This window comes from Sceloporus undulatus, chromosome 5 (genome assembly GCF_019175285.1).
Source record: "Sceloporus undulatus isolate JIND9_A2432 ecotype Alabama chromosome 5, SceUnd_v1.1, whole genome shotgun sequence".
NCBI classification, from domain to species: domain Eukaryota; kingdom Metazoa; phylum Chordata; class Lepidosauria; order Squamata; family Phrynosomatidae; genus Sceloporus; species Sceloporus undulatus.
In genome coordinates this window covers 35,897,483-35,922,310 of record NC_056526.1, presented here as the reverse complement: position 1 = coordinate 35,922,310, position 24,828 = coordinate 35,897,483, and the positions used below count along the sequence as shown (strand labels likewise).

The 24,828-nt window shown below is 42.6% G+C and overlaps 2 protein-coding genes across 4 annotated transcripts in view; both read left to right on the top strand.

Moving 5' to 3' along the window:
- Positions 1-24,828, top strand: part of FAM227A (family with sequence similarity 227 member A) — a 410,174-nt gene that overhangs the window by 264,399 nt on the left and 120,947 nt on the right. The window lies entirely within an intron of this gene.
- The window catches only part of SUN2 (Sad1 and UNC84 domain containing 2), a 37,410-nt gene continuing 22,231 nt past the window's right edge, over positions 9,650-24,828 (top strand). Inside the window, exons 1-5 of the mRNA XM_042469238.1 lie at positions 9,650-10,006; positions 16,130-16,297; positions 21,235-21,428; positions 22,504-22,644; positions 24,064-24,159. Of these exons, the coding sequence (XP_042325172.1) occupies positions 16,161-16,297; positions 21,235-21,428; positions 22,504-22,644; positions 24,064-24,159 (568 nt within the window). The 5' untranslated portion in view covers positions 9,650-10,006; positions 16,130-16,160. The remainder of the gene's footprint in view (positions 10,007-16,129; positions 16,298-21,234; positions 21,429-22,503; positions 22,645-24,063; positions 24,160-24,828) is intronic.

Here is a 24,828-nt window from a genome sequence, read left to right as displayed (position 1 = left end):
ACAATGAACCAGTCTGCTGTTCCATATTCAATCTGTAATCTTGTTTTCCTTCAAAAGATTGCATTGTGCTTACTAACTGTGCATCAGGGTTCATGCAGGCCTTCCTTTTCAACAACTTCTCTGAGCAAAAGGTAAAAGGTAACTGAATACACTGAAAATATAAAATATATGCAGAATTAGAAATAGACATATATTTGATTTATATTTTACCTGGCCTAAATTATCTCTGAATTGTGAGTTGTTCCAAATTACTTGTGAGTTGTTCCAAAATTTAAGTATTAGCACAGGTCTGCCTTGGGTCTGCGGGCTCCTCCTCAGCAGAAGGCTTGCCTAGTAGCAGCAGCCAAATTACAGAAGCCACTTTCCATTGTAATTTCTCACAGTGCCCCGTAGTAATACTGTGTTGCTAATGCCAGGGAATTGTAGGACCATTTAAATAGTGTAGGACTTCTCAGAGACAGCTGCTGTGCTTTGATATGCTCATGGAGGAATAGACAAGTAGATAGGCCAAAATACATGTTAGTGCTTATGGGGCCAAGCCCAGAGAAGTTCAGGCAGATGTCAGATATGCTAAAATATGCTAGAGTTCTTGAGCATTAGTAACTGAAGTGGGCTGGTGTCATCCAGTTGGTAACTTGACCTCCTCCCATACCATACAGAATCTTTACTTCATGTTTTTTGTACTCATCCATTGTAATTCCTTATATTTGTCATGGTAAAAGTTGTTCATATACACAGCCTCAGTCCATTTACATATACTATATATTGTTTCAAGTGGTTGAAATGAAAATTTGGGGGGGAAAGGTGATGTTTTTAAAGAAATTTTTAAAAGAATATTTTTTTAAAACATTAATTTTTAAAAAATTAAATGCTGGAACCTCTCCTTTCTCCTCCCACTGAGCCTCGTCCCACTCACCCCATCTCTTCATCATTTTATTGGGACACAGGAGAATGCTACAGCCTGTTTCTGCCCAAAGGCAGATGTTTGAGGAACAGTGGTGTCACTCCCACTTAAGGTGTCACTCTAAAGGGGTCCGCACCCCCAACACCCTCCTAGTGATGCTATTGAGTAACTGCCTAAGGGCTACTGACAAAGACATACTTCAGCTCCCTTGATTTCTTTATCTTGTTTTTTTTTAACTTAAACATACATAACTTAAAAACCAGAAGCCTGGTGTGAAAATTAAGGGAGCACCTTAAGCTTATTTTGTTGTTATACAATCTGTCTACAGCCTGTAGTAGCATTTTAGTCACTGGGTGCCTTTTAGTCAAAAGAGACCTGGTTGCACAGTGGTTAAATGCCTGTACTACAGCCACAAGGTTGTGGACTCCAAGGTCCACTCAGCCTTGCATCCTTCCTTAGGTCGCTAAAATGAGTACCCAGCTTGTTGGGGGCAATTAGTTTACACATTGTAAACTGCTTAGGGAGTGCTTAGTTCACTGATAAGTGGTATAGAAATGTACTTGCTATTGCTATTGGGTGGCATATTTCTTCACATTCCCTAACCAGCAGTGAGGAAGCTGTAGCCAGACCTGACATATTCATTTCTCAGTCTAGACACCTCTGGATAGGTCCAGGCAGGCCAGATTCACAGTCAACAAACAACTTGCTAACTCACACAACAGAATGTCCACACTCTTCAAAAATTTAGTGAGAGAAAGAAGGTCCTGCTACTTTGAAAGAGAAAAAGAGGGAGAACTTGGGAGAGTTTATGGTTGAAGAAGTCTAAAGATGGAGTGGGAAAAGATAATTTGAGAAAAAAAATCAGCAGAGGAGGAGGAGGAGAGAAAGTACAGATGGAAGGACTAAAAGCATAAGGATTGGAGGAAAGAGATATCAGATGGGTGGAGAGGCATCTCTTTCATCTGGTCACAGTGTTCTCCACTGTGGTGAGATGTACTGTATTTTTATTAGTATTTTTTCTAAGTTTGTATCAAAATATAAAAGAATCCCAGCATATACCATTTTTATGCAAACTGGTGTTTTCTTTTTCTCCCCATTTATCATGATGGGTTTTCTCCTTTTTGTAATCCCTGATCCCTATAATGACACACTATAACCATCCTATGCATTTAGTAATTTATCAGAGTCCCTTATCACTACACACTGTCTCAAAAAGTACATTTTAAAATTAAATTACATATGTTTCAGCGGACAATCCTAACTTAATGAATCATCACTATTTTAAATCCCTGATGCTGGGCGCATGAGTGACCCCCCAGTTCCGCTAGAGGGAGCAGAATGTTTTCTCCACCATTTCATGTCAACAGAAAAGTGTAGCTGGGGAGATGAGAGCTGTTTAAAACTCTTGCATTTGTTATTCTTAGACTGTGTTAACTCCCGAGCATGTGCTCTGGAGCATTCTCTCTGTGTTGCCTTCTTCCAGGAATGGAAACATTATTGCAGGAATTATTTTAAAGCACTAAATAAATCTCTCTTTCCTGATGAGATTCATGGTTATAATTTGGGATTTGAAACTTGAAGTGGTCAGAGGCTGCTCTCTGACCCAGGTCTACCAACAGAAAACAAGCAGACTGGAAAGAGTTGTGCTGAATGCTTTTGGCTTAAATGCCACCTCTGCCATAGATCTGCAGAATGACCCTGGATGTGCCCCTGTAACTTGGTCACAGTTCTCAGATGGCCACAGGCAGGTTGCATATTACTGGACTGAGGAATCTTTATCCCTGAAGTTGTTATGCACTGCAACTCGAATAATATCTTATCATTCACCACACTCACTGTGGCTTCTGAGATCTAAAGTACAAAACATTTTGGAAAAGGGGAAGATTTCCTCACCTGACCTAGAGAGTGGTTTGAATGTTGCACTAGGACTCTGGATTCCCAGCTCAGCCATGAAACCCACTGGGTGACCTTAGGCAAGTCACATGCTCTCAGCCTCAGGAGAAGGCAATGGCAAACCTCCTCTGAACAAATCCTGCCAAAACAAAACAAAACATGATAGGTTCACCTTTAGATCACCATGGCATGAAAGCACACAAAAACAAAAACAAACATATTAAAATGCTATTAAAACTATTTCTGCCTAACAAAGGGTCTAGTAGCCTCAGAAAGAATGGAGACAACCTGGACTGGGGTATGTTTGTGTGAATATTCCAGTCTACCAGGTTTCAACATGAAGATCAGGAAGGATGTTTAAGAAAAAGATGTTGACAAGACAGATAAAGTGTGAGCTTGGTGCCTAAAGTTCACTGAGTTGTGATGTTGTATCTCTTGGTTAGAAGAAAGCCAAGGGTGGGATTATTAAATCAATATAATAACAGTAATAATAACATTTATTTATATCCTGCCTTTCCAATACAAGCCATTATTACAAAGATGAATATTAGCCTTATATGTGGTGACTTGATCAAGGCTGTCCTAGGCATATATTTTCAGATGTATATGCCTCTGAGGGAGAGAGTAGGCTGGCCCAGTTCCATCAGGGGCTGGCAAAAGGCTCCTCCCTCCCTAACTGTCATCTTTCGGCCTCTGAGGAGAGAGGGCTGGCCCAGTTCCATCAGGGGCTGCTGAAGAAGAGGCTCCTCCCTCCTAACTGTCATCTTTCGGCCTCTGAGGAGAGAGAAGGCTGGCCCAGTTCCATCAGGGCTAGCTGAAGAAGAGGCCCCTCTCTCCATAATTGTCATCCTTCAGCCTGTGAGGGAGAGAGAAGGCTGGCCCAGCTCCATCAGGGCTAGCCTGAAGAAGAAGAGCCCTCCCTCCGGTCCATCTGCCTTGGTCCAGGCCTCAGAGGGAAAGAAGAATGCTGGACCTGATTCCCTCCCCCCCTCACCATTCCCTTCTCCTTTTGTGTCGTGTCTTTTAGATTGTAAGCCTGAGGGCAGGGAACTGTCTGTTATCCCCTCTGTTGTAAACCGCTCGGATTCCCAGTGATTGGGCGGTATATAAATAAAACTTATTATTATTATTATTATTATTATTATTATTATTATTATTATTGTAGTCCAATGGGGTTTACTCTCAGGTAATTATAAGACTGTCATTAGAAGTACCTAGACACACTAACATCTATGAGCTTATAGACTCCAAATATCTGGATCTTTCCATCTTCAAATGATAGAATCCTGTTTGGCATCTGTACTTGCAGACTATATGCTTTTCTTTTCTTTTTAAAATTATTTTATAAAATATGTTTGTTCCCTACCTCCTCCCAGATAGTACCCACTCACTCACTTAGTATATCTGTGTTTTAATAGCATTTTTAATACCGTACACATGTGACTTTCCAAGTACCACAGGACTATGTGGTTTTCAGGAACATTTCCCCATCCCCTCTCTGAAGAGTGATGGAAAGTGGAGGATAGTAAAGAAAACAGAAGTAAAAGACAGTGGGTGAAACTGCTGCGAATGATCTCTGTAAGTAGTTTCCCCCTGCATTTGCAGGATCAGTTCTACCATTAGGCAGAGTGAGGCACCTGCCTGAGGCAGCAGATCTGGATTTTCAACAGAAGTCAGCAAATTGTTAATAATAGATTCTTGTTCTGTTTTTGTTACAAGAAGGTATAAGAGAAGTTCTGGGATTTTCTGCCTTAGGTGCAGAAATCTATTGCTTAGCTTTAGATATACTGTATGCACTATAACTTTGAAGTGCGAGGCACTGTTTGCTGCTGTGCTTTACATAGAAAACTGTCTCAGGCTGGTCCTGTTGACCTCCTAGGCGACTTGTCAGATATGAAAAGACACTGTTCCAGTCTCCTCGCATGCACCCAACTCTCATTAACTGTACTTTTGTGGTTTCTTCATGTGTTTACATTTGACCTTCTGCATTCTGATCTTATTTCTGTTTCAGTAGAAAGGACAAAAAGCAGTGCCTACTTCACACACACTTTGTTGTGTGCGTCCAAGTTCTTCCTGGCATATGGTGATCCTAAAGTGAACCTATAATGGGGTTTTCTTGGCCAATATGTGTTCAGAGGGGGTTTAGCTTTGCCTTCCTCTCAGGCTCAGAGAGTGTGACTGGCCCAAGGTCACCCAGTGGGTGGCCATGGCTTAGTGGGGATTAAAATTCTGGTCTCCAGAGTTGTAATCCAGGGCTCCCTCTGGACAAATCTTGTCAAGAAAACTTCATGACAGTCACAGAGTTGAATTAGGGTCACTGTGAGTTTGGGATGCCTTGAAGGCACGCAACAACAAAGACTAGTTGGGACTAACCAATAGGGTTATATATTTATTTTATTTTATTTTATTTTTATCCCAACTTTCTCCCAAAATGGGACCCAAGGTGGCTCACAATATAAATCTATATAAAACACATTAAAACAACACTTTAAAAATTGAAATAATCAAATTAAAACAGTAAAAAGGTTTTTAAAATACTCCATACAAAATTTAAAACATACAAGGTTAAAAATAAGTTAAACCAGCCCCACCCAACTCCTGCAATAAAACCAGGCCTGCATGATTTTAAAAAGCTTGCTAGAATAAAAATGTTTTCACTTGCAGGTGAAAAGCCAGCAAGGAGAGGGCCAGCCTAGCCTCCTGTATTGGAAGCAGCCACTGAAAAGGCTCTCTCTCATGTTCTCACTAAAAGAGCCTGGGAAGGTGGTAGGACCAAGAGAAAGCCTCCTTTTGAAGATCTTAGGGTTCTAAGTGCTTCATATAGGGAGATCTGGGTGGGGTACATACTGCCACTTTGCGGCGCTCTGCCGCCGCCGCCGGTAGGTCCGCGGGGGAGCCGAAGCCTTCAGACGGCCCGACTCCCGCGCAGACCGAAAAAGAAGCTCCAAAATGGAGCTTCTTTTTCCGTCGCGTTTGCGATGTAGCGAGGCGCCAGGGGCGCACTCGCTACGTCACAAGGGATGCGATGCGTATGGACGCTCAGCGTCCGATACGCAAAGATGGCGCCGGCCATGTAGAAGGGCCAGCACCATCTTGTACAGACGGAGTCCGTACTAGGCCCAGGGGCGTCTATAAGAGACACCCCTTTTTTAAAATGGGACGTCCTCCGGACGTCCCAAATGCCGGTGCAGAAAGCACCCTGGTCTCTCAAATAGTCTGGACCTAAGCCATGTACGGCTCTATAGATCATGACCAGCACTTTGAATTGTGCTCGGAAATGAACCAGTAGCCAGTGAAGCTGTTTCAATATAGGATTTATACGCTCCCAGTAACTGGCTCTGGTCAGCGTTCTAGCCACAGCATTTTGGACTTGCTGACTTTTCCGAACAGTTTCCAAAGGCAGCCCCACGTAGAGCACGTGACAGTAGTCCAAATGGAATGTAACCAAGGCATGTGTCACTGTAGCCAGATCTGATATCTCAAGGATTGGGCACAGCTGGCACACTAGTTTTAATTGTGCAAATGCACTCCTGGCCACTGCTAAAACCTAGGCATCCAAGCTCAAAATTGAGTCCAGGTCCACACCCAAGCTGCGAGCCTGAGATTTCAAGGGGAGTGTAACCCCATCCAGCTCAAGCACAGCCCCAAATCCCTTATCTGCCTTCTGACTGACCAGGAGCAACTCTGTGGATTAAGCTTCACTTTGTTTGCCCCCATCCAGTCCATTTCTGACAGCAGACACTGTTTGGGCTTAGAAATTTACACTGGAATCCTGTATGACCATTGTGAATTCTGCGCCATAATGACATTGCTGCGGAGTGAATTCTAGATTGACAAACCCACCCACCCCACTTACTGGTAAGCAGCCAGCTATAATTGACAGGGATCCATTCTCCTGTTGATGAAGAAGCAGCTGACATTCCCACCCCATTCCTCTTGTGAGCAGTCTTTGACACAACAAACAGAGGCCCCTTTCACAAATCACACACACACTTGAGATCACTTAAGCAAGGGGTGGGGACATCAGACCGCTCCTTCCCCAGTGATAGTGGAATGGACCCCTGTTGATCGCAGCTGCTGCTTATTGATGAGTGGAGTTTAAGGGCTTTTCACAGTCCCTACATAGCCCCTAAACTAAGGGCTGTGTAGGGATTGTGAATGCATAGCAGTTATGTGTTTGTAATTACCCAACAGGAGTCCAGCCTTAATTTGTAGTGTAATTCTGCACTACAGTTACAATGGTAATTGTATTTTACTAAGGGAGATGGAGGGGGGAGTGGTGAGATTTCCTACCTCATGTGCCAAAATAATTTTCCTGGCTTTGAGCACTAAGTTCAAAATGACTTGAAGGCACACCATGGCAAAGCTGCCTTGAGTCTCAAACTAAGGAAAAGGTGGAATGAGTAATAATGATGATGCTTGTATTTATTCTTTCCAGGGAGGGAAAATGGAAAATGTGGCCTGGGACCAGGCATGCCTCCACCCAATGAGCAATTGGGGAGGGCTTTGTTTTATAATTACTGATGAAATAGCAAAAACAGCCTTCCTGACACTCTGTTGTCGTGTGTTCAGGGAGATGGCAGCAGCTGTGCCGCTGCTGCTCACCTGGATACTCAGCTGTTCCCAAGTCTTTTCAACTCCAGCTCCTACCAGTCTGGCACATGGAGCAACACTGTCATTTCTCCCCCTGGCCATGCTCCCTTAAACTTCATAGTCTTTAAAAAATGTATTAACCCCACCAACAACAACAACAACGAAATGATTTCTTTAAAAAACTTTATACATCAGCATGCCATTCACATTTCTGCTTGCCACACAGCTGTTAAAGGCAAAATAACCCTACTACCTAGGGAAACAGAAAATATTCCGTATGCCAATAATTGACTCTTTCACTTCATTCTTGCTCTTCTTGAAACATGCATTTTTTTAATGTCCCGGGAATGGTTTGTTGCTGGAGCATTCCTGGGTCTTCATGGATTAAATCCTGGATAAGCATGCAACATTGTCTGAAAATCTTCAGCGCAATTGCACAACTTTGCTAAGAGTATGCCTTTTTCTTCCCCGATTTCCCCCTCTGATAATCTCCTTTGACAATAAAAGTGTAACAAGTCTGTCACTACCTTCTGTAGATATTATCTCCCTCCACCTTCCCAGAAGGCTTCAATAACTTAAAGGCACCAGATTCCATCTGATCTTGGAAGCTAAGGAGGAGGATCAGCCCTGGTTTGTACTTTGATGGGAGACCACCAATGAATACTAGGTGCTGCAGGCTACATATCAGAGGAAGGAAGTGGCAAAACCCCTCTGAGTATACCTTGCCTAAGAATATCCTGTGAAATTAGAGGCATCACCATAAATCAATAGGCGATTTAAAGGCACACACACACACACTCCCACAAAGTTACTAAACAGCAACCTGAAGGAGTAACCTTGAAGTACAAAGTTTTGTCTTACGCCAAGGACAAAATAGGAGAGCTCTACTATTAGATGGAGCAAGATGGCCATCTCTGTTAGATTTCTAGGGTCCATACCCTCCAATTGTCCCAGTTTGGCAGCAACAGTCCCAATTAATCTTATGCCATCCCAGTTTTTCAGCTGCTTTTTAAATGTCCCAGTTTCTCTCCCTTCTTCCCCCACTTCCACCCCTTTTGTCTCTGGCTTCAGTTGCTGTAAACTAAGTACAGATTTGCAAAATGCAGGCATCTTACTAACATCTCTAGCTTTTCTCCCGTTTGGTTTGTAATATCTTACCTGAAAGCTTGCAACAAGCATATTGTGTATTTTAGTTGGCCAATAAAGGTATCACTGGCCTCATTCAAATACCTTTTGAGACAGATTGTGAATCAAGTTTGAACCGGTTCAAACAACCCTGGTTCCCACTGAATCAGAATCGCTGAAGCGATTTCCGAGAGCGGAGGGGCCATGCGCTAGACCCGCTTCACCTGCTTCTTTTGACGCTGATTTTTCCCCGCTTCTTTTTTGATAAATCGAATCTGCGCAAGTATGAATCACATGATTGGAATTGATTCAAATTTCCCCTTCGGCCGGCTGGAACCAAATCATTTTGAACCAATTCATTTGTGAATGGGAACCACAAGTGGATTATTTTTGGAGGGGAAAAATGTCATTGGGGCAAATGCAGTGGGAACCACACTCCGCTGCCGGATCGATCCATTGATTTGGATTGCACAGTGATTTATCTGTATGTGGGAATGCGGCCACTGTTTGGTGGATTTTTGTTTGAATGCATTAAATGGCCAACACATGCTTCCTCTCCATGTTTTCTGGAGAGATAGGCACCATTGCCTGCAATTCCCCCAGCCGCCTGGGCAATCCAGGGGGCGCCCTTGCTGCTGCTTCTTCCAAAAACCAAATTCAATCCTTGCCAAGAGAGAGGCAGCATTGCCTGCAATTCCCTCAGCCGCCTGAGAAAGCCAGGGGGCGCCCTTGCTCCCGCTTTTTCCAACAACAAAATTCAATCCCTGCCAAGAAAAAAAGAGGCAGCACCGCCTGCAATTCCCTCAGGTGCCTGCGTAAGACAGGGGGCGCTCTTGTGTTCCCTTTCTTACGAGTGAGTGAGTGGGCGGGGCCAAACCTGCTGCAACTCAAACCAGCACGTTGTGTGCGGCGGCGGCGGCGGCAGGGGGCGGAGCTTTCTTTTATTACGCAATGGGGCAGCAGCTGGATCCAGAAAAGGAACGAAGGGAGGAAAAAGGGGGCGGGACGTCAGCGAGGGGTTTGTTTGTTTGGTTCAAACCATCCAATCGGGGCGGCGCTATCGCGGAGATTGACAGCTCGGGGGTCAGGCTCCTTCCAATGAGGTTCCGTGGCTGGGGTTTGACAGACAGGCGGAGCGCAGCAGCACAAGGCCATTATTGTGAGCGCGAGGCGCCGTCGTCGTTGAGGCTGCAGCGCCTCCTCCTCCTCCTCCTCCTCTTCTGAGGGATTAATTAATTGGCTCAATTAAGGGAGCTTCGTCCGCCGCTCAACTGGCCTGGCATTCTGCGGAAAGGAAGGGCTCCAAGAGATTATATACATACCCATATATATATATATATATATATATATAATACATACCCATATATATGCTATTATATAAGGACATCCTTTGCCTCATTGTCTCTTAATTATCAGTGGCTCGTTGTCCTCGTCGCTCTTCGTAAAAGTTTGCCTTGGAGGTCAAGAGAGAAGAAGGAAGGAAGGAAGAAGGTGAATTAGACTAAAATATTGTTCGTTTCTTTTTATATTATTGTTATTGTTATTATTGTTATTATTATTTATAATGATTCCTATCCCTCCTCTCCTTCAGTTTCTTCTCTTCCTTCTTCCCTTTCTTCTCTTCTCATCAGCCCTCCTTCCCTCCTGCCTCTCAAGAAGTCGGCTGTTGTTGTTTATTGTTGTTGTTGTTGTTGCTGTGGTTTTTGTGTGCCTTCAAGTCGTTTCTGACTTATGGCGACCCAGGCATGGGGCTTTCTGGGCAAGGTTTGTTCAGAGGAGGTTGCAACTTCATGAGTGTGTGTGTGTGTGTGTGTATATATATAGAAAGAGAGAGAGAGAGAAATAAGCAACTTCATGAGTGTATACGTATGTGTGTGTGTATATATTTATATATATGTGTTTATGTGTGTCTACATATATATGTAAATAAGCAACTTCATGAGTGTCTATACATGTGTGTGTGTATGTGTGTGTGTGTGTATATATATAAAGAAATAAGCAACTTCATGAGTGTATATGTGTGTATCTCTCTCTCTCTCTTTGTGTATACTGTATATATATAAAGAAATAAGCAACGTGAAGAGTGTGTGTGTGTGTATCGCACTGCCCCTGAAACCCACTCTCTCATCCTGAGAGGATGATGACACTGGCAAACCTCCTCTGAACAAATCCTCGCTAAGAAAACCCTGTGAGGGTCACCATGAGAAGGAAACAGCCTGAAGGACCCAACAACAAGCCCTCCAGGAAAAAGAGAGAGAGAGAGAGAGAAGCTCTGGATGGGTGTTTCTCCTTTTTTGCTCCCTCCCAGCCACACACACGTTGCTTTTGCTGTGATGGCAGGCAAGCAAACAGGGAGTTCTTGGGGACATGGGCTGCTGCTCAGGAGGGACTGTTGTTACTATTTACACTGTAGAAATAATCCAGTTTGACACCACTCTAAATGCTGTAGCTCCATCCCATGGGATCCTAGGGTTTCTGGATTTACAAGGTCTTTAGCCACCTGTCAAAGAGGGTTGATGCCTCCTTGTTGTTGCTGTGTGCCTTCAAGTCAATTCTGGCTTATGCTGACCCTAAGGAGAACCTATCATGGGGTTTCCTTGGCAAGATTTGTTCAGAGCGGGGTTGCCATTGCCTTCCTCAGAGGCTGAGAGGGTGTGACTTCCCTAAGATGACCCAGTGGGTTTCCATGGCCAAGCCAGGATTTGAACCCTGGTCTCCAGAGTCAAAGTCCAGTACTCAGACCACTACACTATGTGTTTGCTCAGATGTAAACTGCTTAGCAAGTACTCACAGGAGGATTTCAGCCGAAAAGCTGGGAACAAAGGCTGAAAAGGAAAAGAGGGTGCTTTTGGGGATCCCTGATGCCTTTCTTGCGAGGGACACAACCATCAGCTACAGAACTGACACATAGGTGAAATAATACCACTTGACTGGACCACCAGATTTCTGATACCTTTAATTATACATTTTGTTATACATTTTGTCTGTGAGCTGCCTTGGGTCCCTTTCTGGGACAAAGTCTTCATGTAAATGAAATTAATAAATAAACAAGGCAATGCTTGAAAAGAAGGGAGGCAATCTAAGGGTGGGAAGTCGGTTAGACCCTGGGAAGTCGGTTAGACCGAAAGAGATTGGCACAGCAAGGTCAGCCTGTGAATTTCATGGCTGATTTGAACACAGGTCTCCAGCATTCTTACCCAACACTCCCAAAACTGTGGCTTTCTTTAACATTTCCATGGCACACCTACATTATTTCTGTAGTCACAACCCTGTAAGGTAGGCTGAAAGAGGAAGAGGTCTGCTTAAGAATGTCTCAAAAACACATAGAGGTAGAATGCCTCTGAGCAAGTAGACTTTATGAACACTCATGCTGCCAACTTCTTTCTTTCAGTTAGTCTCAAAAGTGCTACAAGACTCAAAAACACATGTTCCAGTTGAAAATGGCAGAGTTCCTGATTCATAGCTTATTCCCATAGCTACTCTGTCACATGAGCCCCTTTATCTTTATGCTTTCCTTGGTCTTCACATCGTTCAAGTCTACCCAAAGGGTCTTGGGAGCCAGCATGGCATAGTGGTTGAGCATTGGACTATGACTCTGGCCATGGAAATCGACCAGGTGACCTTGGACAAGTCACATTCTCTCAGGCTCAGAGGATGGCAATAATGGCAAACCCTCCTCTCTGAAGAAACCTGCCAAGAAAACCACTTGATATGTTCGCCGTAAGTCAGAAATGACTTGAATGCATGCAACAACAACAACAACAACAAACAGCCTTGACATTGGAAATGAGTTTCACAGCAAATAAGCCCTGGGTTTTACCCATATAAGGACCTAATCTGAGCCCTGCAAAGCTTCGTTTTTTGTTGAATTTTCTATAGTTTGAACAAGGAGTTGGAAAGACAAGGAAGGAAGGAATAAGGAAGGGCTTTGAAAGATGCACAGGAAGCAACTTGACAGAGGCCCCTTTTAATCATGCTGCTTCTTTCTCTTCTGTTCTGAAAAGAGGCCAAAGCATATCCCAGGAGTAGCAATCTTGATTTCAAGGGAGTTACCCCAGGGATTAATGTAGTTTCTTAACAGCACTGAACAGATGCCTTTGTACTTGGGGATTTGCTGTTAATTCCTCTGCTTCCTGCTGGTTTTGGGGGGTGGGGGGAAGGAATCAGTCTAAGTCTCTTGCAGGCTGATGTCAAATTATGAGAAGGAGCACATGAAGTGACAGAATGAGTGGTGTTTGCAAGACAGTGCTAGTGAGAGATGGGACAGGCAGTTGAAACAGAGATGGCATTCCCCAGGGACTGGAAAGAGATTGTGATTTTGCATGGAAGGGTGGGATCCTGTAGTCACTTGAAGTCAACACTACTCTACACTCTTGTATGTGTTTTGCCAAGATCACAGACATATTCCCTGGAGAATAACTGTGTAGGAGGAGAAACACAGGCCATGGCATGATCGAGGCTCAACTGGTTTATTAATTGAGGTGTGAAGTTTCTGAAGTGATTGCCGAAGAACAGCCTGTGACTTTGCTTGCTTGTTATGCCTGGAGCCACCAGCAGACGTTATAACCGTATAAGGGGTGGAAGATCAGTCCATGGTCAGGCAGGCCAGGTTTCTGCTGTTTGGGCTGTTTTGCATCTTGGCAGGCAAATCTGCAGGGCAGCTGGAGATGTATAAATACAGTTGCTGCTATGGGTGGGTACCTCCAAGGCAGGATGAGTCTGTCTAAATGCCAGACTAGCCTTGTCTTGGCCGGGTCACATGTTCTTATCTTGGCCAAGGGCTTTACCATTCTCTGCCAAGCTTTAGAGACACATTTGGCTTGTGATGCTCTGAACGAAGTACTGTATGTGATTTGTCTGTCTGCTGGTTAGAAACTCAGGTGTCAATGCCAGCCAGACGGAGACACACTGGGAATGTGCTTGTATGTAGCAAGAGTTGTATAAGTCAGAACTTAATGCCACCTGCTGAGCAAGGAGAAATGCCCTAGGCCTAGGTCCTCTTGGTTCTCTTTGCTTATGTAGAAGCAAAGGAGTTGCATATGTTACCCTCTTTGTGTTGACTCACTTCAACCTCATTCCATCTCTCCACAGTCTTGGGACTCAGAGACAAGAAATATACCCAAAGAGGAATTTGTTGGCTTATTTATCTTGCTGCTTTATCTTAATTGTTGGCACATGCTTGTTTAAATTGTCATAAGACGATGTTTTGCTGCCTGATTCAAAGCAGAAAATGGCATTTCTGTTCTACTCACCCAAGCTAAGGTGTGCAATACTCTGAGGTAGCCAGGTTATTTTTGCCACAGGAGGCAGAAAACCACTTCTGCATTTTTCTAGCAGTACAAATACAATAATAAAAAATAAACAGCTTTCACAACACCTAAATCTTTCACTTGAGGCAGGTGCCCCTCTCTACCTAATAGTTGGATTAGCAATGTCCAAACTGATTTATTTGCTCAAAGACCCCAAATGTGATTGTTGCAAGTATGCTATGGGGTTCTTTTTGTTGTTGTAAATGGTAGCCCTAGTTCCAAAGTATAACAATAATTCACAAGAGTTTAAAATTAATAGCCACAATTGGATTAATCCTAGTTTAAATTTCCAATGCAGACATTAAAATAGTATTTCAACAAGAGTTATTAGAAAGGACAGGTGTTTTAAACATGTGAGAGCCTTGGCTGCTTTACTTTAGACCAGAGATGAGAATTATGCAGCCTTTTTGATATTGTACTGTGAGTCCTATGAGAAGTTCACCTTGGGATCACCATAAGTCAAAAACTACTTGGAGTCACACAACAACAACAACGAGTCTCAGCAGCTCTAGAGTTCATAGACAATAGTGAAGAATGCTGGGAAGTACAATGCAAAAACATCTGGAGGGCTGTATGATTCTTTCTCCTGCTTTAGACACTAGGAGCATCTCTTCTGGGGATTTACAAAATGCAAAATAAACTCGGTTCATAAGAAGAATCCATGAATCACCAGTTGGATAAGGTTTATGAGCAGCAAATAAAATATCATCACTACTAATTGTCCTTCATTTATATCTTCCCTTTCTTCCAAAACCGGGAGTCAAGACAGTTTACAAAAAATTAAATATAGATGAATGCACTTACAAAGATACAAATAAAGCAAACACAAGAAGTTACTCTTAAAATCCAATTAAACTATATTATCTATAGAATTAAAACATGAAAGTAAATCTATTAAGGGGGGAAAAAATCAAAACAGCACATTATTAAAAGCCCTTCCAGTTGCTATTTAAAGGCTCATCAGAACAGAGAGTTTTCCTTTTGCTGACAGAAGGACAGCAAGCAGGAGGATGCCGTCCTAGCCTGCTTAGGGTGGGAATCCCAATGCTTGGGAACAGCCACCAAGAAGGCCCTCCTGTGTTTCCACCAGAAGTGCCTGTGAAGTTGGTGGGACTAAGGGGCGAAACAGACAAGCAGGAAAAAGCGGCTTGAAGCTGCCTTTTCTGAAGCCACATTGAAACCCCACCAACCACTCCCAAGGTTGCTGGAGTGCACATGTTGACCACACAGTGCGACTTCAAGCTGCACCACTGGGTATTCTGTTGTTGTTGTTGTTGTTGTTCTCACTACCATTCCTGTGCACTGTCACAGGAGTGAACAGCCAGCAACTGGCATCCCATTGGATGGCTGTCCCTGTGAACCTGCACACATTCGCTTGTGCAGCACTTCACTGGGACAGGGCATCAGAGCAGAGGTATGCCCATGCAGAGGCCGGCAAGGTACAATCATGCCCCCCCTTTACCCCATGCTCCCCCCTTTGACTGTCTGTTTTGTGTATGTTGTATTCATCTCCAGGACAGGTGTCACAGTTTCTCTGTGGGCCATTGCCACCCTCACCACTTGGGTACGGCAGCTCCATCCCTTTTAAATGTGCTCCTGCGATGGGGCGTTTACATGCACAATTAGGGTTAGGATTTGGAAAGAGCACCCTTCTAGAGCCACCCTGGCATCAGTGCATTTATACATACATGCAAACGTGTACACTTTCAGGGAAAAAGCGGAAAAATCCAGCTCCTTTTTAGTCAGGCTTTTCTCTCAGTAGTGTAGCTTGGGTGTGCTTTCTGGCCGGCATCCAGGCATGCATGGTCTAAATGCCCCACCTCAAAACCAGCCAGAAACCTGCTTATTTTGACCATCTGTTTCGCCCTTAAGAAAAGAACCTTCTCTGAAGATCATGGAACCTAGGCAAGCGTTCAAAAAAGATACAGTCCTTCAGACAGCTTTGAACTCTGTCATATAGACTTCATAGGTCATCAACAGTACTTTGAACAGAGAACTTTCCTGTTCTCCAGAACTCTTCATCAGGTTGGATGTCAGGTAAAACAGAGAGAGCTTGAAAAAGTTATTTGTTTACTTTACAACTACCAGCTACTGGCTATGGTTGCTTGAAGGTTCTGGGAATTCTGTGGGCTATGGGGGGAGATGTTGGAATAGCTATGCATTTGGCTTGAGCCAGCCAACTACATTTTATCTTAAGACATTTCTTAGGGCTTTCTTCTTTTTACCAAATTGCATCCTATTTTTCCAGTCAACAAAAGCCATAGCGTTTGCAATACTTATACTGTTTCATTTGCCATTTGCCTAGGTGTTTTGACAAAGGATTAGTAGCTTCTTTGATGATGTCCCGACGAAGCCAGCGCCTTGGTGGAACTGTTCACTATTACCAAAGTGAAGACGATGGCAACAGCAGTAGTAGTAGAGGGAGCTCCCTGCTGGGTGGACAACAGCCCTTATTGAAAGACATTTCCAATAGGTAAGCAGGAGCAAAGGAAGGGAGAACCCTCACATCTCCTCCAAGGACTGTAAATGACTGTTCAGCTTCTTTGTATCTTAGTGTGAAAAATTATTGTTGTTGTTTTTGTTGTTGTTATTCAGCATTGCTGGTTTGGGAAGTGGTATTTTACTGGTTCATTGCCACAGGCTGCTCTTTCCTGTTGAGATTATTTTGTAGACATCTTTCAGAGCCTGCTAAACTAAAAGGGCTTGAACTGCAAAATCTGAATTCTTTCACATACAGTCTAAATGTTTGAAAACCATAAAATCCAGAATATAAATTATTACTTACTTTCAAATGTCAGTGCTGCTGCATTTCTAGGAAACTTTCTTCCTTTCTATCTTGCCCTTCTCCTGGCACAGGACCCAAGGCAGTTTGTCACAAATTAAAACAAAATTCTTAATAATACAAAAGTTAAAAAAATAAATAACAGTTGCTATAACAATAATTGTGTTGCTGTTAAACTTGTCTTGGTTCTGCTTCATATTACCCATTATGTTATCAAAACAATATTGCTCTAGTCTTTCATGGGGATAATGATGATGATGATGATGATGATGATGATTGTTATTAATATCCTGCCTCTCCCAAAAGGATCGAGGCAGGTTACAAAACAAAAATACATAATAAAATACAAAATAAATATATACTTAAAATTTACATAATCCCCTTATTCCCTATTTAGAATTAAAAAAACACAATTATAAAATGCAGATTAAGATCAGTTAAAACAGACATAATTGAGCAAGACTTCTAGGACAGTCAATGGGCAGTCCATATCAGTGGACTGGGAGGATCATTCATGGAAGGCCTGCCGGAAGACAGTTTTCTTGACAGCCTTTTTAAAGGCGTCAAGAGTGGTGATATGTTGGATCTCCTCCGGCAGGCCATTCCATATTTTAGGAGTGGCAGATGAAAAGGCCTTCTGGGTAAACGCAGCCAACCTGGTCTTCCTTGGCTGCAGTAGGTTTTTCCTAGAGGACCTGAGAGTGCGGGGTGGATTGTATGGAGGAAGGCGCTCCTGCAAGTAATCTGGACCCAAGCCATGAAGGTCTTTAAGGGTTTTAGAGGATGGAGGGGAGAGGGTTAGAACACTTTGGGAAGTTAAATATGTGCGATTCCAGTATCATTCTTCCCAAACTGCTTCGCCTCAGAGGGCTAAAGATGAGTTAGAAATTAATTTTCAATTTACTTTTTATCAGAATGTACACAAATCTGCAAGCTTCAAATGTGGGAGAAAGGGAAACATGACAGATTTGCTCTTCACTAGCCAATTAAACAGTAAGCTAATATGCAGCCAACAGTGGAGCTTTTCTTGCTGCAAAGTAAGTGTGCAGGACCAGTTTGGATCAGGACTATTACATGTGACTAGGGGAGGGCTAACCCTGTTATTCCCCAGCTGCTTTCCCCTTAATTTCAGTTCCTCCCTGTGTTGGGACTAAACATGAAGTGAGGAAAAACCCTTGGCATCATTTGCTTTTTTAGCCCCTGTGGCAGTGATGCTGGAATTGTTTCAGGGAAAAACAGCTATCTGTGGGAGCTAAGCCTCCTGCCTAATTGTAGCAGTGCCAGATTGGCATTGTCTCTATTTACTTTGGAAGTCTTTTCTGCTCACTACTTATTTATTATAGCTTGTAGCTAAGCTCTCTCATGTGATATCCTTCCCTCTTTCTGTGGACCTCTCTAATACCTCTCAAGCAGTGAGTTAACCACAACCTCTTTGATGTATAGTATATTACTTGAATTGGAGGAGAATGCAAAAGAGGTTATTACAGAAATAATTTCTCTAGTTCCGTTATATCTGGAGGAGGGACAAAATGAGAAGAAGGGCCTGGCATAAGTAAGAAGGTTCTTCCCCCCCTCCCCAGTTTGGTTATAGAATCATAGAACCTTAGAGTTGGAAGAGAATACAAGTCCATCCAGTCCAACCCCCTGACATTCAGGAATTCTCAATCAAATCATTCCCAACAGGTGGCCATCCAACCTATTTTTAAAGACCTCCAAGGAAGAAGACTCCACCACTCTCCAAGAGTGTGTGTTCCACTGTTGAACAGCTCTTACTGTCAGGAAGTTCCTCCTAATGCTGAGGTGGAATCTCTTTTCCTGTAGCTTGCATTCATTGTTCCGGGTCCTGTTCTCTGGAGCAGCAGAAAACAAGCTTGCTCCCTCCTCAATATGACATCCCTTCAAATATTTAAACAGGGCTATCATGCTATCTGAAGCTGTTCATATCACAGTCTGATGCAGCAGAAGAAAGAGAGGGTTAGCCTTTACTTGAAAAGACAATAATGCTAAGAATGTTGGAGGCCAGTAGAAAGAGAGGGAGACCACATACCAGATAGATAGTCTCAGTCAAGGAGGTCATGAGCCTGCAGGATCTGAGCAAGAGCGGTTGAGGACAGGGAAGTCTTGGAGGTGTTTCACTCATGGGATTTCTATGATTCGGATTCAACTCGGGTATTTACCAACAGAACAAAACTCCAACTTGAAGTCTGAGTTAAGAAGCAGATGTTTTGCTGAATGTGTTGTTTCTAAAGTGACTAATATAGGTTGAGTCTCCCTTATCCAGAATTCCAAAATCTAGAATACTCCAAAATGGTCCATGGGGTGGCAATAGTGACACCTTTGCTTTCTCATGGTTTAACACACACAAACCTTGTTTCATACACAAAATTATTAAAAATATTGTGTATAAATTTACGTTCAGGCTATGTGTATAAATGGTATACAAAACATAAATGAATTTCATGTTTTGATGTGTGTCTCATCTCTAAGGTATCTCATTAGGTGTATGTAAATATTCCAAAATCTGAAAAAATCCAAAATCTAAAACAGTTTTAGTTAAACCATTTTGGATAAGGGAGACTCAATTCTAGTATTTAAAGCAGTTCTCTAAGAGCCTATGGGGATTTTTAAAAAATGCATAGCTCTAAATTTGAGTTCCCCAAACTGGCATTCACTGATGTATCAAACTCGCACCATCCCAACACAGCTTGACTACTGTTGCTCTTTGGTGGTGATGTGGTTTGTAGTGTAACACAGCTGGGAGCTCCAAATTGGGGAAGGCTGTGCTACAGTCATCTTCCTTCCTTCCTGTTCCAACATGGGCACCTGTTCAGCACTGCTCTCAGACAGGAAAACCACAACTGCTGATAATGAACCCAGGCAGGAAACAGAGGTGGGAGAATGAGAGGCCAGAGCATATTCTGTGTTCCTTGCAAATTTGCCACTTAACTGAAGATCTGCAGGCTGCTATAAAGAATGTTGTCACCTGTCTGTATTTCCAACTCCTCCTTTAAATTTTTTTTCTAGGCCAGGCAGAAGGAGATGCTTGTGCTGTTTCCTGAGTGGGTTGAGGGGAACATTGTCAAACCTCTCCTCACCTGCTAAAGGTTTATTTCCTGCAGTATTTCTCCAAATTCTGCATGTAAAGCAGTTCTGGGTTAAGTTCTATTAGTCTTCTCCTGTGATGGAAATACTCCATAGTTTTTCTTCATTGGATGATTTTTTTTAAAATTTCCAGATTTGATTGAGAGATCTGTGTAGCAGGAGAGGAAGTAGTTACTGTCCCAGAGTAATTATCAGCTACTGTAACTGAACTTTTATAACAGTGATGGTTAACATACAGAGATCCAGAGACTGCATATGCCACCCTAGGACTTCAGAGGGCAGTGCCCATAGCCCCTAATGCTTTTCTCCCCAAACATCAAATTCCAACCCCTAGGGCAGTATCTGGCCTGGGAAGGAGTGAAAAGGCAGGCCGAACCCCAACAGGGCTTAGCCGTAAAGAGCCTTCCATCATCTGGCTTGGGAGGGAGTGAAAAGGCAGGTCCAACTCCATCAAGGCTAGCCAGAGCAAGAAGCAGGGCCCTCCCTTCGGTCCATCTGCCATGGTCCAGGCCTCAGAGGGAGAGAAGAACCACTGGACATGATCCCATTTCCCACGCCATTTCCTTCTCCTTTTCTGCCATTTCATTTTTAGTTTAAATGCAGTATAGAAATGTACTTGCTGTTGTAAGCCTGAGGGCAAGAAACGGTCTGAATAAATATCTGTAAGCCGCTCTGAAAGCCTTTAGGGCTGGAGAGCAGGGTATAAATACAGTACATAAATAAATAAAATAATTGATGTGGGAATGAACAAGCAATATCTTCCCTCCAGTTTGCCAAGGACTCGTGCCATACTTATGTTCATTAGTTACAACTGTTTTTTCTTTCCTGGACACTCACTATGGATTGGAAACTGATAACGCATGGACTGGCTCTGCCTGATGGGCAGTTTTTGAGTAGCATTGCTCTAGAAAGCGTGTGACAGTATGTTCTTTCCCATTTACTCAATCAGCCTTTATCCCTGGGCCTTTTGTCACTCATCTTATCCCCTTTCCTAAACCTTTCTTGGGTTTACTATGAAAGCTTAAAAGGTGGCCCCTTCTCATAAGTACAGTAATCCCCCCCCCACTTTTGTGGATTTGATCATTTGCAAATTAGGGTAATACATTCTCTCTAGGTCCTCCAGTGCAACTGCAGGATGTTGAGCTGGAGGACCTAGAGATTTCTCTGAAGATGCCAGCCACAGATGCAGGCAAAACGTCAGGAACAAACTCTTCTAGAACATGGCCACATAGCCTGAAAAACCCACAAAAAACTATTTAAAAGGCATGGAGATTACTAGAGAAAACACTTCTCTAGGCATTTGTAGATCCTCCAGCATGATTTTATGGTCAGCCTCTGGTGGATGCTGACCATAGAGATGTGATGGAGGACCTACAGATTCCTAGAAAGGTGTTCTCTCAGGTAAAAAAAAATGTAGTTTTTTTTATTTGCCGTTTTCCCACTTTCATGGGTATCCTATGTACCTAACCAAAGCAAATGTGGAGGGCCCACTCTATGTTGATTCTTTCCTGTTTCTACTGCTATAGCCGGAGTCTGAGAAGAAAATCGAACACTGTGAAGCATCCCTCTCCAGCCCCCAGCCTGGGAACCAGTCCTGCTACCCACACCACCTCCTATTACGAGTCTGTGGTCAGTGAATCCTACTTGAATGATGGCAGAGGACTTTCATTTAGAGGCAGCACTACCTTGGATGATCCACTGGATAGCAGTTCATACTGGAGTGAGTGTTTCCTCTTTTGAGTAAGCTGTAGAGGAAAAGGGAACCTGGGCCCCTCCTGATGTTGTTGAACAACAACTCCCATCATCCCTGACCATTACCCAAGCTAGCTATGGCTGATCGGAGATAAAGTCCAACATCCAAAGTAGTTCAGATTCTTCACTCCTTAAGAATCTGCAAAATCACCCTAAATATTTTCCAACTTTGTGTAATTTATGCAATCGCTTGGTACTACATCAGCTTGTCACATGGTGAGAAATCTTGTTAAAATAATACAATATTCTGCTCTCACAGTGACAGAATAATGTGATGTGTTTTCCTTTTATTTTTGATCTAGTAGCATATTCTAAAAATGGTTGCTAAAGCAATGAAATAATTAAAATACAGAGTAAAAATAACAAAATGAAAGTTCAGACAAACCAAGGTACTATTAATATCACCGAAGTTCAAAGTGTTTTCTCACAAACTTGTTTTCATGGTTATCTAGTTTGTTTATCTGTTTCACTCTGTTCAGATTTGACTGTTGTAGACTGTGTTTGAAGAGTTTTCTTTTTAGAAACTAAAAGAAGTATAGAAATGGTCTGTAAATAAGATTAAACTGTACATTTACCCCTCCCAGTAATCCTTAGCTGGTATGGTTCTTAAGTGCTCAACCAGGCAGTTTTGTGTAATTATTCTTGTATAATAGTTCAGTTGCACCAAAGAAGCCAGGGATGGAGAATGAAAGGGGAATTGGGCAAGGATTCTGAACATTTACACAAAAGCAGGAGAAAATGTTGCCCTTTATACCTTGGGATCACCTCAGAAAATCATGACTCAATTAAAAAAAAAAAACATTTGGGAGAGCCCTAGTGCAGATCCAAGAAACTGCTGCAAACAGCCCTCCCCCCCATCACCATCAAAAGAATGGAATCTGAAGAGGTGGAAATGATAAGAACTAGTAAACCCTTAGGAACAATAGTGAGAGAAATCATGATTCTTTCATTTTGAATCCATGAATGCATGCCTACACTGTTGAGAGATGATGTTCTGGAATTTCTGAGCTTGTTTCTAAAATGGGGTTGTGTTTTCTGGTCAGGCGAGGATCTCTCCATGAGAAGAAGAAGAGCTGGTGCTGGAGGCATAGAAACCAGTAAAAAAATCAATGGGCTGGCTGAAAGAAAGATTTATGACACCTATGCATCCTCCTCTGGTTATTCCTCTGAGGATGACTACACAGGTATGGAAGTCTTTTTTGCCTCAAACAGGAGCAACAGAGATGGAATGTCTCAGGAGAGCAGCACTTGGGAAATGGCTGATGTTGCTTTGCAGAGAAGAAATTACTTCATGGTTCAAATGGAGGAAAGCACTCTTAATTTGCACCAAGATGTATTGAGTGCATGGAAATGTTGCTTTGGATTAAAACTCCTAGAATCCTTCAGCCTGTATATCCACTAGTCATGCTGCTTGAAGGGTTCTGGGCAACATAGTCCAAAAAGTAATATTTGTAAGTACTTTTACAGCAGAAGGTATTTTTGGCATCAGCCAGCCACAACATTTAAACTGTGGCCTCAGCAAATACCTTTTTGCAGCATGATTCTTGATTTGAGCCCTGATTGTGCATGTTCCTAATTCTTCTGTCGCCATCAGTCTTTCCCTTCCCCTCATACTTTAGGAGGGCTGGTCCGTTTGTTTTCATTTTTGTTAACATTTTATTGACATGCTCATCTTTCACATTATTCAGAAAAGTACCAACAGCAGTTGTAGAGCTGATCTTGGATTTATTGGTAATGTGATAGGTACTATCCATAGGTACCCACAGCTTAGCTTACTTTCATCCAGATAGAACTGTTTTGAGAATTTATTGCTAGCTAAACCAATTGTTCAGAGTTTGATCTGGTCCATTAAAAATAATATAGTATGTTTGGAACACAGTGAAGTTATTCACCTTTAGTTGTAGATCCCCTTAGACCTTTACTGGGCTAACAAATCCTGATGAGAGGTTAATTAACATGGTTTCCATCTGTTGCATGATGGTTAAGCGGGAAAATGGTGGAAATGGTAGTATTCACTTGATTTGTTGTTGTTGTTATTACTATATTATTATTTCTAGTATAGGCATAGATAAACCATTGTTTGAGAGGATACAAGGGATGCAAACAGCCTTTGGGGGAAAAACAATAGGTTGTCCCTTTTGCTTTTGTGTTGCTGTGTGTGCCTTCGATTCATTTCTGAATTATGGCAACTCTAAGGTTACTCTATCATGGGGTTTATTGGTGAGATTTGTTCAGAGGAGGTTTGTCATTGCCTTTCCCTGAGGCTGAGAGCAGTGACTTGCCCAAGGTCACCCAATGGGTTTCATGGCTGAGTGGGGAAATGAATCCTAGTTGTTAGATAATTCAGCAAATAGATAGCTGCAAAGCCACCATCATAACTTTAAATGGGAAGGAATAGAATGGCATCTCTTCTAACATCTTGACTATTCAATATATATAGAAAACCAAGACTGGAAAAGCTAGGGGGGTTTCCCTCAAGCTATTCACCGTTTCCTTGGCCAGGTGTTATCTCATTTTGAGCACTAATGAAAGAGACTCATGAAAGAAAGAAATTATACAGTGAGTGTGGAGAGAGAATGTAAACTTTAGTTTGTTTCCTATAGGGCACGCTTACTCGGACCAGAATACCTCAGGTTCTAGGTTCAGGAATGCACTTTCCAAAGTAGGCTCTTTTTTGTGGATGGTGGTTACCTCACCAGGTAAGTGGAAAAGTCATTAGCAATTTGGATTTGCTTTACACATGTTAGCAAACTGTAAGAGCATATCTATACTAGAACCCTCATCACAGGAGTGGGCACTGACTAGACTTAGGCAGGCTGCATTGCCCTATGTCAGCACCTTCCAACAAGCTTTACCATTAGCTCATTGATGGGAATGCAAGATATAATTATAAATTATAACAATACTATCATTTTCTCAAAGCATTCAGAATCTGCAAATGAGTGGTTAAAAAAAAGCTGATAAATGAATTGCAATCCACTGAGTAAGCAAGTGGCAAGCCAGTAATGACAAGTAGGGACCTGCACAAATACAGCAGACTCTACTGCAATAGTTATATCTCGGTTGTTGCCAGTGGCACCCGGGGGAGTGCTTCTGCAGGGATCAAGCTTCTGCTACCATTACAAAAATTTATAATGAGATAGAAAGCAGCTGTTTCCAGGTTTAAGAGGAAAGGAATCAAATATCTTGATAAATTCATTGGCTTCTGTTTCATGATTTAAAAGTCTTCTATGAGAAATGGCAACTCTTTAGATCAGCAATATACTGCCTTGGGAGGCGGAAATGTCCTCCTACTGGCTTCTTAATTTCATCCTTTCTGTTGTCAGATTTTCCTATATTTTGTCCTTCAACAAAAACAGTATGACTAA